This window comes from Pezoporus wallicus, unplaced genomic scaffold (genome assembly GCF_028554395.1).
Source record: "Pezoporus wallicus isolate ANWC-B61680 ecotype Strahan unplaced genomic scaffold, APGP_CSIRO_Pwel_v1 contig_6658, whole genome shotgun sequence".
Classification (NCBI taxonomy): Eukaryota; Metazoa; Chordata; class Aves; order Psittaciformes; family Psittacidae; genus Pezoporus; species Pezoporus wallicus.
This window is the reverse complement of record NW_026642312.1, coordinates 4,289,393-4,303,931: the sequence shown is the minus strand read 5'-3', so window position 1 is coordinate 4,303,931 and position 14,539 is coordinate 4,289,393. Positions and strand designations below refer to the sequence as shown.

Here is a 14,539-nt window from a genome sequence, read left to right as displayed (position 1 = left end):
TGGGAAGTAAGATGCCAGCAAGATGGGACAGGCCCACATGTTTTGCACTGCTGCCTCTGAATGACTGCAGTCCAATAGGTTTTACTTACAAGTCCCTCCTCCTGCTCCTTAGTTGATGTTTTTTGCAGAATCTTTCCTTCTCTTTCTTATCTCCCTTGTTGTTCCTGATGGGAAAGGCTGTGAAGACAGAAAATGTCTCCCCCAAATCTGCATTGATCACCTTGCTGTGACGCACCAACTAACTCCAGCAGATGCTGTCAGCAAGCTGCACTGAGATAGAAGATTTGCTCTTAAGAGGCATTTCTGTTAAGTTTGCAGAGTAAAACCGAGTTCACTTCTCCTTTTACATTTGCAGAGCTTTTGCTGCACAGTTGATGGAAAGCAAAAAGCCTTCAGCTGTGTTGTTATTAATGCCAGCAAATATGGCTGAAACTACACAGGGCTCATATTCGTTGCTTGTAGCTTGTATTACCCATTAAAACTATAATGCTATCAAAGTAATATTCTCCATTTACATCAGCTCTAGCATTTTAACTTGAGTACATATTATAAGCTATCAAAATGCAGTGGCCCATAAGGAATATAAAGGTGCCATCCTTATTTAGAGACCTTTCAGAATAGCAGCGCTAGGTCACTAATGCTATTTAGAATTGCTTTTCAGGGTAATTGATACCTCTCTTGTTCCTGAAGTCCTGTGCTTTAATCTTTTCACTCTATAATCTCAGCTCCTTACAAACAGCCACAGAAATATTTGTATTTTCAGAAGACAAAGGACAATAAATCAAGAGTGAAGCTTGATTCTAGCTATTAAAAGCATTTCAAAAGTATCTCCAGGCTGAGCAGATATCATGACTACTGCTTGTTTGATTATAGGCAAGCAATAACTACGTGAAGGAGAAACTGCAGAGCAGAAACACTAGGACTGCTTTTGTAAATTAACATGGAGTTTATATCATCCCTCAGAGAATGGCTGTGGTAGGGATTATGTTTGTTTCTGTTGAAACAGATTGTACACTCATTACTAGGAATTGCAAAATTTGGATATATTCCCATAGTTATTAAAACCAGGTAATACCGAATTATACAACACATATACGTAAGGATGTACCTGTAGAGCTGTGTGTTACAATAGTGATTTTTTCCTTCTTCCTACCTAGCAAGCTAATTTACTCTGAAGCATTTTGTTCAATTGTTTTCAAAATAACTCTGGTTTGAAATAACTACTATTTCAAAATAACTCAGGTATTCACTCATACCATCTTTTCTTCTAAACTTGCTATTCCAGTAAGAAGCACTCCACAGACACAGGCTCCTTCTTCCAAAGAGCTCTGTTGAATTCCAGTCCCCTGTTTTTGAAATCACAGGGCCTACACAATGACAGGCTGGGGTCGTATTTTGCACAACAAATTACATGTCACTGCCCGTAGCCAGGGCTTTACGTTTATAAGTCAGCAAATAAGCCTGGAAACCGACCTTTAAAAAGTGCCTTAGCAGCCACCAAACTGCAGAACTGGAGATGGGACATAGTCATGTAGCACTGACACTCTTCTGCAGAGGAAGCAACTCACATTAGGCGAAGGATCTGCCCGCAAGTCTCCTCCACCATTTTTCAGGTTGAGAAGAAAGAGGTTTGGAGGTCCATACCTCATGGAAAATAGCTAGTTTGACACTCCACTCCTGCAAAATAAATCTGAAGTTAACTTCAGTGATACTCACCAAGGAATGAAGGTGACAGGGTTCTTGTAAAGACAAAGTACAAATCCTCCTTGAAAGATAGCTGGCCTGCATGGGATGGTACAAAAACCTGCCTTGAAGGAACCTACATCTGTAGGAATCCTAAATCTCCCAGGAGAAATCTATTCAGATACCATTGGTAACATTTTCTATACGTTCAAGTTATAGTTTCTGCCTTTGAAGATTCTGCCTTTTAACTTGCTGTCACTGAGCAAATGAATACCTGTTGCAAAGGACTGACCGTCAGAGAGTTACGCATACCTTGCACAATGGCAGCCAGAAAAAAACCCTGCGTTTATAAACAGAGTAAACGTATGAAACTAAAAGAGAGGAATATTATGAATCACAATAAATACTCAGATCCCCCTCTATACTTTCTATAAATATTTATCTTAGAAACAATTGGCTAATGGTGAACCAGCAATTAGCATGCAAAGTAGAGCTCTCATACTATGAAGTATAGGTTTCCAGTGTGTATGCTGTAGGAGCTATTTGGCGCAGTGAAAAGGAAGGCTGTGTGTTTAACAAATGGACTCATAATAAGCTCAGTTGAAAAGCTTATTTAAGGCTTCAGCCTTTCATTCCAGACCCCTCCAGCTGTCAAAATTCTCACATCAGCAGTAGGCTAATGTTTATTATGTTCTGGGTGATAAATCAGGCCCTAAAAGAGAATTTTTGCATTTGATATTCATTATCTTTTATCCAGAGAGCAGGAATTAGGTAAGGAATTAGCACAAAAAGATTTTCCACAGTGAAAAGCTGCCTGCAAAGAGGCTGTTAAAGGTGTTTAGCCGAACTGTGATCAAGGAATCCGATCTCACATTGCTTAATGCTTCTGGGATGAATAAAATGTTATATCTTAGTTTCTACGATTGACTGTTCTCGCTGTTTGTAGGCACATGCACACTAGAATATTAATTAGGTCTCAGTTCAACTAGACTATGTCTCAATTCCACGTTCCACGTAAGCATACACCGAGTGCTGGCTTTTGCAGCAAGAACAGATAATATATATTTCTTTATGCTGAACTTTGTAGGTTAAAAGAACCAGGATTTGTCAAAATACGTTTCATTTGAAGATTTGTCTCATCTGAAGGTCTCTCCCACGCAAAAAGATTCAAGGATGTATAAATTTACAAATCAATGAATTGTACTTTCAGTATACAATTAAGCAGTGGAAATTGAGGTCACTGAACAGCATCAGAAATGGTCAGTATCCAGCTCTGAAATGTGATGACAGCTCAGTTTCTTTTCTCTCATCATCTTCTAACAACAGTTTTATAGAGCGCAACTGAATTCAATCCTGGGCTGATCCACATACTATTCTAGTTTTAATACTTGAGGGTTTACTGCTTTAGTCACAGCTCCTGTTCCCTGCAGATTTAAATACATCAAAAGATAAAATGAAGTGCACAACATTGCACCAGCACATGCCCCCGTCCGCTAGTCTTCTAAGAAGCAAAGCTACAACACCTTAAGCATCCTTAAAGTTCCCCATCACGTTGTTACCCATCCTACCCACTCTGACACTGGGGACAGACCTGCTTGGAGCAGCGGCTTGGAGCTGAGAACCAGAGCTCTGCTCGGCCCATGCTTCTGTGATACCTCAGCAACACACACCAGGACATCAGAGAGAGGTGAAAAATGTCTGCTCTGTCCTGCTAGCTTGGGACTACTGTCCCTGCCATGGTCCTCCACCTTCTAGGCCTTCCCTGGCAGCTGGAGGCTCACCTCCCTTCATCATGTACTGCTTCTGTGGGCTCTCCCTTTGCTCCTTGACCCTGATGGGCATTAGAAGTCTCAGCAGCAATCTGCTGTCCATGGCTCCAGTTTGTGAAAACCTGCTCTGAATGCACAGAAACAATCATGGATTAGAATAGCTTTTTAAAGAAATAAACCGTGAGGTCAGCAGAATGTAAGCGAAGGTTAACTTGCTGCAGAGTGATACATCAATCACTTGAAAAACTAAATGGAGCCTAGGATTAGGTGTACATGACTTTAGAAATAAAGATGTTTTTTAAACACTAAGCAAAGTGATCAGATAAATACGGTAGTCTCACAAGGAAGTGTAAAACAGGGAGAAAACTGACATCTCTCTTCCTTCCGGCCCAAACAGTGGCACGCTGGTGCAGTTTTACTCAGAGTGGAATTGAATGTATCTGTGGCTCCAGTCATGTCTGAAACACGGTGAGGCTCTAGTTATTTCAAGTTGCTGGCAGCTTGCACAGATTAGTAGCTAATTTTTGCTTTTCATTTAAACTAAATCCGCTGCTCTGTATTTCAAGAGATGCTGGTTTAAGAGGGAAGCCAGGTTAGTTGCTGGGCTCTCCAGTGCACTTGCTCCTCCCTATGTAAGGAAGTGATTATCCTTAAGGTGCTATCAGATACCCATTGACACCTGACACAGCCCACCAAAACCAGCTTCTAGGAAGTTATTTCACATACCTTCATAATGCACTGCGTATTTGTCAGCTAGAAAGAACGACAAACTCCACTTTGCTGAACAAGCATTAGTCCCAACAATGTGAGAATACACCACGGGGAGCACACATGTCCTTACTGGTGGCTGCAGAGAGCTCACAGCTTGTTAACAGCTAAACAGTTTTAATAATCCTTAAAATCACTGTGGATTACAAATGCTTTTCTTCCGCTAAAGCCAGGAGTGACCTACAGAATGCCAGCCTCTCCAGGTTTCTAAAAATAGCCCAAAACCAAGCTGGGACACAGAGATTATATTACAGGGCTTCTTTCAAGGTCGCTTGCAAGATCCACGCTTGCAATGGCTTTAGTAGCCGTGTTTCAGTTTTGTCCCTGGCAGCGTTGGGAGTGTGCTTTGCAAAAAACCATCAGCATCCATGCATGCCTGTCAGCCCCGAGCAGTAATGAATTACTTTCTCACAAAAAGGCATTGTATTCTTTTTCTCGCCTCAGATCAGGATCCTGAAGGGAAGGGAAGCAGTTTCTGCAACAGAATTGACTTTGTTCATGGCGGGCTTTGTAAAATACAGCCCATTCCAGAGGACTTCCCTGTCTAAATACTAGTGCTACCATTTTATGAGAAGACTCAAAAAGCAGTATGCACTACATGCAGTCTTTTTTCTCGTAGGGGATGAGGAAAAACAATAAATTACACATTGTTGAAGGAGACCCATGAACACAGCAACAAGCAAAACACAAACCTCCACCTTCCTAAGACAACTGTGTGTGTGCCAGCGGCAAGATACAGAAATGCTGATGAAAGGAAGAATTCTTCAGGAAAGCAAATCAGGTACTTGGTAATTACCGATTATTAATACACCATCACTTGGTAATTACCAATTATTAATATACCATTATGTATTATGTAAAATATGTAATACAATCATATGTAATACAATACCAAAGGCTACAGCTAGAGGGCAGGGTTATATTACCCATCTGTTGAAGAAATCTGATTAAGACTTACCACTGTAGACTTGACTCAGTTTCTCCTCATCGAGGCTCTTCCAGTCACTATGGTCTGCATTCATCTTTTATTGACAGTAGATAATGTTAGCTGGAACCAGTTATATTTAAATGTCTTTCTCTTGTGAGGAAGGAGGTTTGTGTGGGAAAAAAGTTAATCAATTAAAACAGCGATCTGACTTCTTAACTCTATGCATCATTGCAGCACCTGACCAGCAATATCTCTCCCCCCCAGTAAAATTAACTATACACTTACTGACATTCCCACATTTTCTAAAATGTAACTAATGTAATGTAATGTAATTAAAGCCATTGGCCAAGATTTAAATCTGATTTTAACTTGATATACTCAAATCTGAAGGGTGCATGAGAAGCAGCTTATAAAACCCACTTCTCCCTCCTCCACAAAGATGATAAGTATTCAGAATAAAGTCATTCCAAAGGGACAAAAATGTACATCCAGTCCATCCCCTTCACCTTTGTATGAAACAGATTGCTCTGAAAAATTTGTTAAACAGCCAGGAGCATGTGATGGTCACATTACCACAAATACAAGTGCAAGACTCATGTTTCAAGACATCTGACGACAAAAGGGTAAACCACACTATTGAAACTAGAAGGAAATAATTACTAGCAACATTTGCAATACTGCTGGCCATGAAGCTTGGGATAATTATGAACAACTCAATCAACAGCATGACAGACATCACACACGTGTATTTTCCCCTAATTTTAATGAAATAAGATTTTTGTTTTTAATGATGTTGTACAAAAAGGAAGCTCAGGGGGGACCTTACCACTCTCTACAACTGTGTGAAAGGAGGTTATAGTGAGGTGGGTGTTGGTCTCTTCTCCCAAGTAACAAGTGATAGAACAAGGAGAAATGGACTCAAGTTGCACCAGGGGAGATTTAGACTGGATATGAGGAAAAAATTTTTCCATGGAAAGGATTGTCAAGCACTGGAACAGGCTGTCAAGGGAAGTGGTGTAGGCACCTGAAGGTGACTTAAAGGTATTTAAAAGATATGGAGATGTGATTTAGGGATGCACTTAGCAGTGTTAGATTTAGGGTTGCACTTGATCTTCAAGGTCTTTTCCAGCCTAAATGGCTCTATGATTATGTGAATGAAGCATCTAAAGATGTAATAGTCCCAAGGCAGTGAAACTATCGTATCTGCACTGTATCACATATATTTGCTCTATTATATACACACTACGTATTTACTAAATACAGGATACCCAAAGTATCAGAAGGCTTCCAGAAGCACTGCAGCTATTTCTTCAAACTCTTTTGTGAATCATTTATGACATGCACTATGTAATGTTAATTGCAGTTTTATAAGAAGCTTGCCACCTCTTCTGATTACAATGCTTTTTTTTTTTTTTCCTGAAAGAATATTACAACTTGAAAAGCAATGGAAAACATTAGATTTCATTTCCTTTATCAGACTGATTTATTACCAGGCTTAGATTCAATAGCTTCACAAAGATAAGTGAGGATCTCCAATTTCACAGTGGAAAGCAATCCCCATTCTAGCTGGTAGCATCTAGTTTCTATTTTAAATGAGGCTGGACTATCCAAAACAGCTCATCCACTGTGACATAAAACTTCCTAATAAATTTCACTATCTATAAAATGTTGATTAGTCATGGAGCATTCTGTAATAAAATCTCATAAACTCCACAAAATTGCACCCTGCTGCTTTACATTGTACTTATAGAAAAAAAGAAGCCCAATGTACAACTTCATGCTTTATTATTGCCACATTGGGAATTACAGAAAATTTCTTTTGCAATCATTTCAAGGAAACATCTGAACATCTCCTGTGCTTGTATGTTATTGTAACATTTTAAAAGTACCAATAACCATCAGAAGGCAATCCAGATGACCAGCTATGATTCTTTATTTTGGGAAAGGTAATGCTTTGGTAAAGACGCCTATCTACAAACATGGATACCTCCAGCAATATATAATATGCTTTCATACAGAGACATTGTCTAACCGTATTGGAATTCCTGCACTCTAAAAGCCACTAAAGCTATCTTGAAAGCCATACTACATTGTACAAACTTACATACCCCTTTAAGTAACCAAAGGCAAAATTTGAGTATTCTCTATACATGGTGTATATATTGTATTAACATCCAGAAGCAGTAGTTTGTAATCCAAAGGCATCCACATTCATAACTTCAGTATTAGAATGATACTGAATGTGGTGGTGTTTTCAGAAGCATTTCTACCAGCTATTGGTAGACACAGAGTAGAGGTACCTAGTCACATCTAATTGTGTGCTTTTACACTGAGGTATGTTTCGTTTTCCACTGCAGTTAACAGAGTCAAGAATGATCCAGCTCATCTTTAAAGACGCTTCCATTTGGTTCAAGACGCCATACCTCAACTCTACTGACTGTCTTGACTACTTTACCATTGACTACAGCGGGAGTCTAGACACTACCTCAGATGTAGGCACAGGACTAGGAGAGCTGAATCGCATCCAGCTCATTCTCAAGCCAGTAGCTACCAGTATGAAGCAACTGCAACGACCTGCTTCATTGCTGGTGCAGCACGCTGGCAGCTACTGGCTGCACCATAGAGATGCCACTGCTTTCAGTCCCGAATCTGCAAACATTTCTGCCAGCAAATTACCTCATGCAGATGTTTCAAAAGGCTCAACAATACTTCCCTTATGAATGAGTTACTCATGTGTGAATCACTTACACACTCATGAGCAGCTACAAATAAGGCCTCAGACGTACCATCATCAGAAACAGAAAGCGTATTTTTAAAATGATGCATATTCTAATACAGAATAATTCTTATAAACAACACTCATTCCTTAAGGCAAGTACAGTTATCTAATTAAACTGGTAATTAGGATTGTACATACAGCTTGTACATCCTTCCTTGTGTGTAGAATAAACATATCCATGCATATACTTAGCAAACCATCATTTCCATTTCAAGGCTATGAAGAGATAGATGGAAATGCCAAGTCCCTCTCGCCCACATGAAGTGAGTTACTCCACTTGTGAAATGGGCTGTTGTTTTAAAACAGCTGCTCAGGGAATAATTATTTAATCTGCAGAAATTTTATAAAAATAATATTTTTAAATCTCTCCTCACTGGTTTTCTGTACTATTTGATTTTACACATAAACAAACTAGTAAAGGCCAAGGTGACCCCAAATTTTCATTGGTTTGCCAGATGAATGCTTGCAGCACTCTCTGGTACACACTTTTTTAAAATTACTAGAAATTTCAGAAAACCAGAGGGTACTAAAGGCTCCATTGTATTTATAGTCTGTTAAAACCAAAAGAATACTTTAAAAAAAGTAGATAAAATGTTTAAAAAATTATTTTCCTGGGTTTTACAGAGATGAGCAGCAGAAGGAAAACAACAGAACTAAGTGATTTTGAACTCTGTAACCAAAAGATTTAATTATGTGGCCCAAAGTAATCTGATCACTCTATTTGAAAAGTTAACTTTTGTTCCCTCTTATCACTACTGTTCTTAAAAATACCATGATGAACAACAGAGATTGGGTCATAAAATATAATACATTTACTAATGGTATCTCTTGATCTCAAAAAGTGATTTCAAACTGTAAGTCAAAAAAGAATACAGGTTTTCCACCAGTTTAAGTTCAATTCTGGAGGGTCCTAAGCTCCTTCAGCTTGTTATTTATCATTAATAATCATTACCTCATAAAAATGAAGCCATCAATGAGACCCATGAGATCACATATCAGTTACCTACAGCAACTGTGTTCTTGTAACTCTGATGTCTCACCCCTCTCCATACCCACACACCTCCAAATGGAAGAACCTCAGCAGGGCTGTGCGAGTGCAAGGGGGTGTAAGGAAGATTCAGCTGGATTTCTGCCGACTCATGAATGTTTTGGGGCCCTTCTACCATCTCACTAGTTGGAATCAGAGGGCATAGCCACTGGGGTGCAATGCTGTAGGATACTGAAGACTGCAAGGGCTATACATAAGCAAGACAACCACCAATTTCTGTCTTAGCATACACAGACTCCCTCCAGATATTAAAGATACCAGTAAAAAAGGGCTATTCTTCCTTACCGTCTTAACATAAAAGCTGCATTAACTATCTGCTACTGTGATGCCACACCTAAAAGTACAAGTTTTAAGCTCATTAATCTTATTATTCATACTAAAGTTTTACCTTGGCAATAAGAAAAATCTTATAAAAAACCCACCCCTAATCAGCACACACTTAACAGAGAATTTTCCATCCGGGATAACAAATAAACAATGTCTTCATTTTTATTAACCCTTGAGAATTGAAGTAAAAGAAACAGGATATTATTTTAGAGGTCAATTTAACTGATCTGACAGTGTGAATCCTAAAGGGTTTTCATCTTCTCTTGAAAACTTATTCGCTCATGTCAAGTTGGCTGGGATTCTGATGGAGAGCTCACTTGCGAGGCTGGTGGATGTGCTGTTTGACATGCTGTGGGGGAGGAAGCTTTTCCACAGAAGGATGTGGTTTCTGATGAGCCACCTGAGCCGCTGCTGGAGGGAAGTCCTTATCACCCTGTTCAAAGAACACACAGGGAAAAATTTAATCTTAAAAGTGTACTTTCCGGTTGAAATGTGTGTATGTTTTTAGAACTGTGAAAAGCAGATGGAAAACAATGTTGCATGTTACTCTATTTATTACCTAGACAAGAAATTTCTATACATATTTGGGAGCTATTAAGACTCAGAAAATTTTAAAACAATTTTGCTCTTCGTAGGTTAATACACTAACTTGTAGCTGACAGCATCCTAAGGATAAATACAGTTCTGTTAGGTTATCTGAAGAAGATCTGTTAGATTATCTGAAGAAGAGCTGAGTTACAAAATTAAGACAGCATTTCCTTCCCATTTTGAATCTTTAGCATGCCCACTAAACTGGCAGCCTGTGCTTTTTATGTGTGACATTTCGTGAGTCACTCATAAAAAATACCACTATCCTACAACTGTTAAAGTGTTATCAAAGTTACTAAACATTAAGGCAACAATTAGTTACAAGTAATCAGGCACGTAAATGCCTAAATAGGTATCCACCTTGGTGCAGATGAAGGTCCAGGAAAAACAGCACTGCCGGTCTACTACCCCTTTGGGCTAGGGAAAATGGCATCAGCTCGCTCTTTCCACTTACTCGATCTGATGCAACCACAGCATGTTACAGTAAACCATACTGTAGACCTCAGAGATGTACGGCTATCATTATAAAGGTGACCATCATATAAAGCCATGATAAAAACCCTGTCACAACACACATGACATGAATTACTGATCATGAAATTAATGGCTAGTTAACGCTAATTATTTAGCTTAGTATTTCCAGGTCCTGGAAAACCAGGGAATAACATCTTGAATCCCATGTACCTCAAGGCACAAATGGCAGCTGAAACACGTATCTTCAAGCCCATATCCTTACAGGCAGGAATGTTACTCCTCATCACAGATCAAGCTATAGCAGTAGACTTAACATGCAATTGCTTTCGCAGGAAATGAATGCAGTAATGACTAGTTAGGTATGAAAATAAGATCCAATAAACTTAAAGTGCTAAAATTCAGAATAGAACAATGGAAGTAATTTCAATAAATAATTTCAATTTCACACAAAAGCAAAAAGAATGCTCAAAGGGACTTGCAAACAAACAAAACATAAAACCTCTTCTGATAAAAGAGGAAGGGGAATGCAAAGGATTAATTATGCCCTCATCAACGATAATTCTGGAAAGCCTACAGTAATTTTTCTCTCCTTTAAATATGTTTAATGATAATCTTACCCTAGCAATGACACCAGAGATGAACACCGTTGGCTTAGGTGGGCTAAAAAAAAAAAAAAGAGGGGTTATTTGTATAAATTATTTAGAAGGTGAAAATGAAAAGTACATCACATATACAATGGAAAAAAAAAGTGCCATTTTTGACAATTAATGAATGATTCAAATAGACAAATTTCCCCTTCAAATGACCACTGCCTTAATAGTTTTTAATGCAGCAAGAAAAGACCTATCATTTTTGGCTGCTATTGCTTCACATTAATTGTGACAGCAGTTAAAGGCTAGTCCAGCAACACTATGTTCCTTACTTAAAGCTGAGAGTCTTTGTTTGTTTGCATTGGTTTCTTAATCCTCAAATTTTGTTGATAAGCTGCCAGGAGTACTTTAGGCTCAGTGTGTTTGTATTGCAACACTGAAAACTACTTGGACTAAACTTACTGCTGTGATGGAGAATAAAATAAAATTCAAGTTTATATCTGTCAATCAAACGGATTAAGATTTTGAGTCTCAGAAAAAAAACAACACCCAGTATCAGAGATTTTTCAAGCTGGTATTTATCTATTACACAAGAAAATCAAGTCTACAAGAAAACAAACACTAAAAAGCATAAAGCAAAGCGCACCCTGCTTTTTCATTTGTAGACCTTCATCCATGCCAGTAAGAACAGGCACTCCATTTTGAAGAAGGGGAAAATGGATGACCTGGGGAATTACAGACCAGTCAGTCTCACCTCTGTGCCTGGCAAAATCTTGGAGCAGATTCTCCTGGAAGGCATGCTAAGGCACATGAAAAACAACAAGGTGCTTGGTGAGAGCCAGCATGGCTTCACTAAGGGGAAATCCTGCCTGACCAATTTGGTGGCCTTCTATGATGGGGCTACAGAACTGATGGACAGGGGTAGAGCAGTTGATGTCATCTACCTGGACTTGTGCAAAGCGTTCAACACTGTCCCACATGAAATCCTTGTCTCTAAATTGGAGAGACATCAATTTGATGGATGGACCACTCTGTGGATAAAGAACTGGCTGGATGGCCGCACACAAAGAGTTGTGGTCAATGGCTCAATGTCCAGCTGGAGACCAGTAACGAGTGGTGTCCCTCAGGGATCGGTGTTGGGACCGGTCTTGTTTAACATCTTTGTCGCCGACATGGACAGTGGGATTGAGTGCGCCCTCAGCAAGTTTGCTGATGACACCAAGCTGTGTGGTTCGGTTGATAACCTGGAGGGAAGGAATGCCATCCAGAGGGACCTTGACACGCTTGTGAGGTGGGCTGATGCCAACCTTGTGAAGTTTAACCATGCCAAGAGCAAGGTCCTACAGCTGGGTCGGAGCAATCCCAGGCACAGCTACAGGTTGGGCAAGGAAGAGATTCAGAGCAGCCCTGCAGAGAAGGACTTGGGGGTGTTGGTCGATGAGAAAATGAACATGAGCCAGCTTCAGTGTGCACTCGCAGCCCAGAAAGCCAACCGTATCCTGGGCTGCATCAAAAGGAGCGTGACCAGCAGGTCGAAGGAGGTGATCCTGCCCCTCTACTCTGCTCTCGTGAGACCTCACCTGGAGTATTGTGTGCAGTTCTGGTGTCCTCAACATAAAAAGGACATGGAACTGTTGGAACAAGTCCAGAGAAGGGCCACAAGGATGATCAGGGGACTGGAGCACCTCCCGTATGAAGACAGGCTGAGAAAGTTGGGGCTGTTCAGCGTGGAGAAGAGAAGGCTGCGTGGAGACCTCATAGCAGCCTTCCAGTATCTGAAGGGGGCCTATAGGGATGCTGGGGAGGGACTCTTCATTAGGGACTGTAGTGATAGCACAAGGGGTAACGGGTTAAAACTTAAACAGGGGAAGTTTAGATTGGATATAAGGAGGAAGTTCTTTACTGTGTGGGTGGTGAGGCACTGGAATGGGCTGCCCAGGGAGGTTGTGAATGCTCCATCCCTGGCAGTGTTCAAGGCCAGAGGCTTGGGTGTCACAGTTTAATGTAAGGTGTCCCTGTCCATGGCAGGGGATATGGAACTAGATGATCTTAAGGTCCTTTCCAACCCTAGCTATTCTATGATTCTATGATTAGCAGATTCAATCAGTATCCCTGGGCCACCAACCTACTGAGCTGACCAACACTACATGAAGGCCAAGGAGAAGCCAAGTCCAGCAGTCCAGCCCTGGGGGTGGGCATTTTCACAGTGTCTAAACTATAAATAATCAGCAACTGCAGTGGTCTCCTGGGCAAGAAAATCCATACATGTGCATGGAGTCTGCAGAAGGATCAAGATCAGGAACTGCAGAAAATCTCCGCAACAGAGGTTAATACTTCTGTAAGAAAACCACATAATCTGAGGCATTGCAAAGCGAAGGTGAGTGCAGAGATGAAGTTGTGCCTCCCTTTGAGCATGTTTGTAACTGAGGACTCTAAGCAGGTGGCTCATTAACTTGCACCATCAGAAGGGTCCCTGCCCTGTGATGTTATAGCTAATCAGGTTGGAACAACACAAAGCAAACACAAATCAAATTATTTATTAGAGGAATGATACTGATTATTATGATGCACTTTACAACTACACAGCTTGTAAAGATTTATTAATATGATGTTACGTGATGTTAAGGTAACAAGCAGCACAGTATTAGAACTTGATATAATGGTCTAATAAATATTGCCTGAGCCCTGTTTAAGTCACAGTATTGCTACCCAGTCTCTGAACACCCTTGTTACTTTAGAACACTCATCATCCCTTCTAGAGATTTTTAAAGTCAGACAGACAGAATTAGAAAAAGGGAGAAAAGGACGTTCTGCTCTGGAATACCTCCATTAAAGAGCACCAGTAATATTTCGTGTTACAAGAAAGAATATTTTGATAGCTATATTAGACATCATCAATCCAATTTTCTATTAGTATAAACTAATAACAAGTGAAGATCAATAGCCAAACACTTTCATTTTATCCAAACTATACTAAGCTAATTCATATGTTACCATCTGCATGAGATTTCCTGGATGCCGAGTAACAAACTCAGAGAAATAACTGACTGGGGAAAGACAGATGTACTGCAGTGGCTCAAGGTACCATTCATAAACTAACACCATGACATTATAAAGGAAATGAACAGTAAATGGGAAAAAAAAAATGTGGCAAGTTATTCTTCAACTACTTTCTGCACGGAATCTGGCTTTAGTCACATCCACAGAAACAGTTATTTCTTTGACAGTGCATTAACAACAATATTGGATACTGTGAAATTCAAATCTGATAGAATTTTTTCTTATATTCTTACCACGACCTTTCAGTGTTCACTATGCTCAGATGATGCATGAAATTCAAATCAACATTTCCCAGAGAGCCTGTATTTGCTGAACGTGCTACAGCTTGTCTGCCCATCACCACACTGTGTTATCTGCAGTGTGTTTCATACTTCTTGCTTTAAAACCAAGGTAAATGCCCCCTGGTTTTGGCCTAAAATGACAACTGGAAGGAATCTCTTGCATAATGGTCGTTTCAAAAACAGCTTTCCCTGCTGCAAATTGCATACATCTTCTCAGAAACCCTGGTCTCCTCTTTGAAATGTC

The 14,539-nt window shown here is 39.9% G+C and overlaps 1 protein-coding gene across 1 annotated transcript in view; it reads right to left on the bottom strand.

The window, feature by feature from the left end:
- Nucleotides 1-8,219: 8,219 nt before the first annotated feature.
- DAP (death associated protein) overlaps nt 8,220-14,539 on the bottom strand; it is a 51,395-nt gene continuing 45,075 nt past the window's right edge. The window contains exons 3-4 of the mRNA XM_057428833.1: nt 10,982-11,024; nt 8,220-9,735 (exon numbers count right to left, since the gene is read on the bottom strand). Coding sequence (XP_057284816.1) covers nt 9,616-9,735; nt 10,982-11,024 — 163 coding nt within the window. The 3' untranslated portion in view covers nt 8,220-9,615. The remainder of the gene's footprint in view (nt 9,736-10,981; nt 11,025-14,539) is intronic.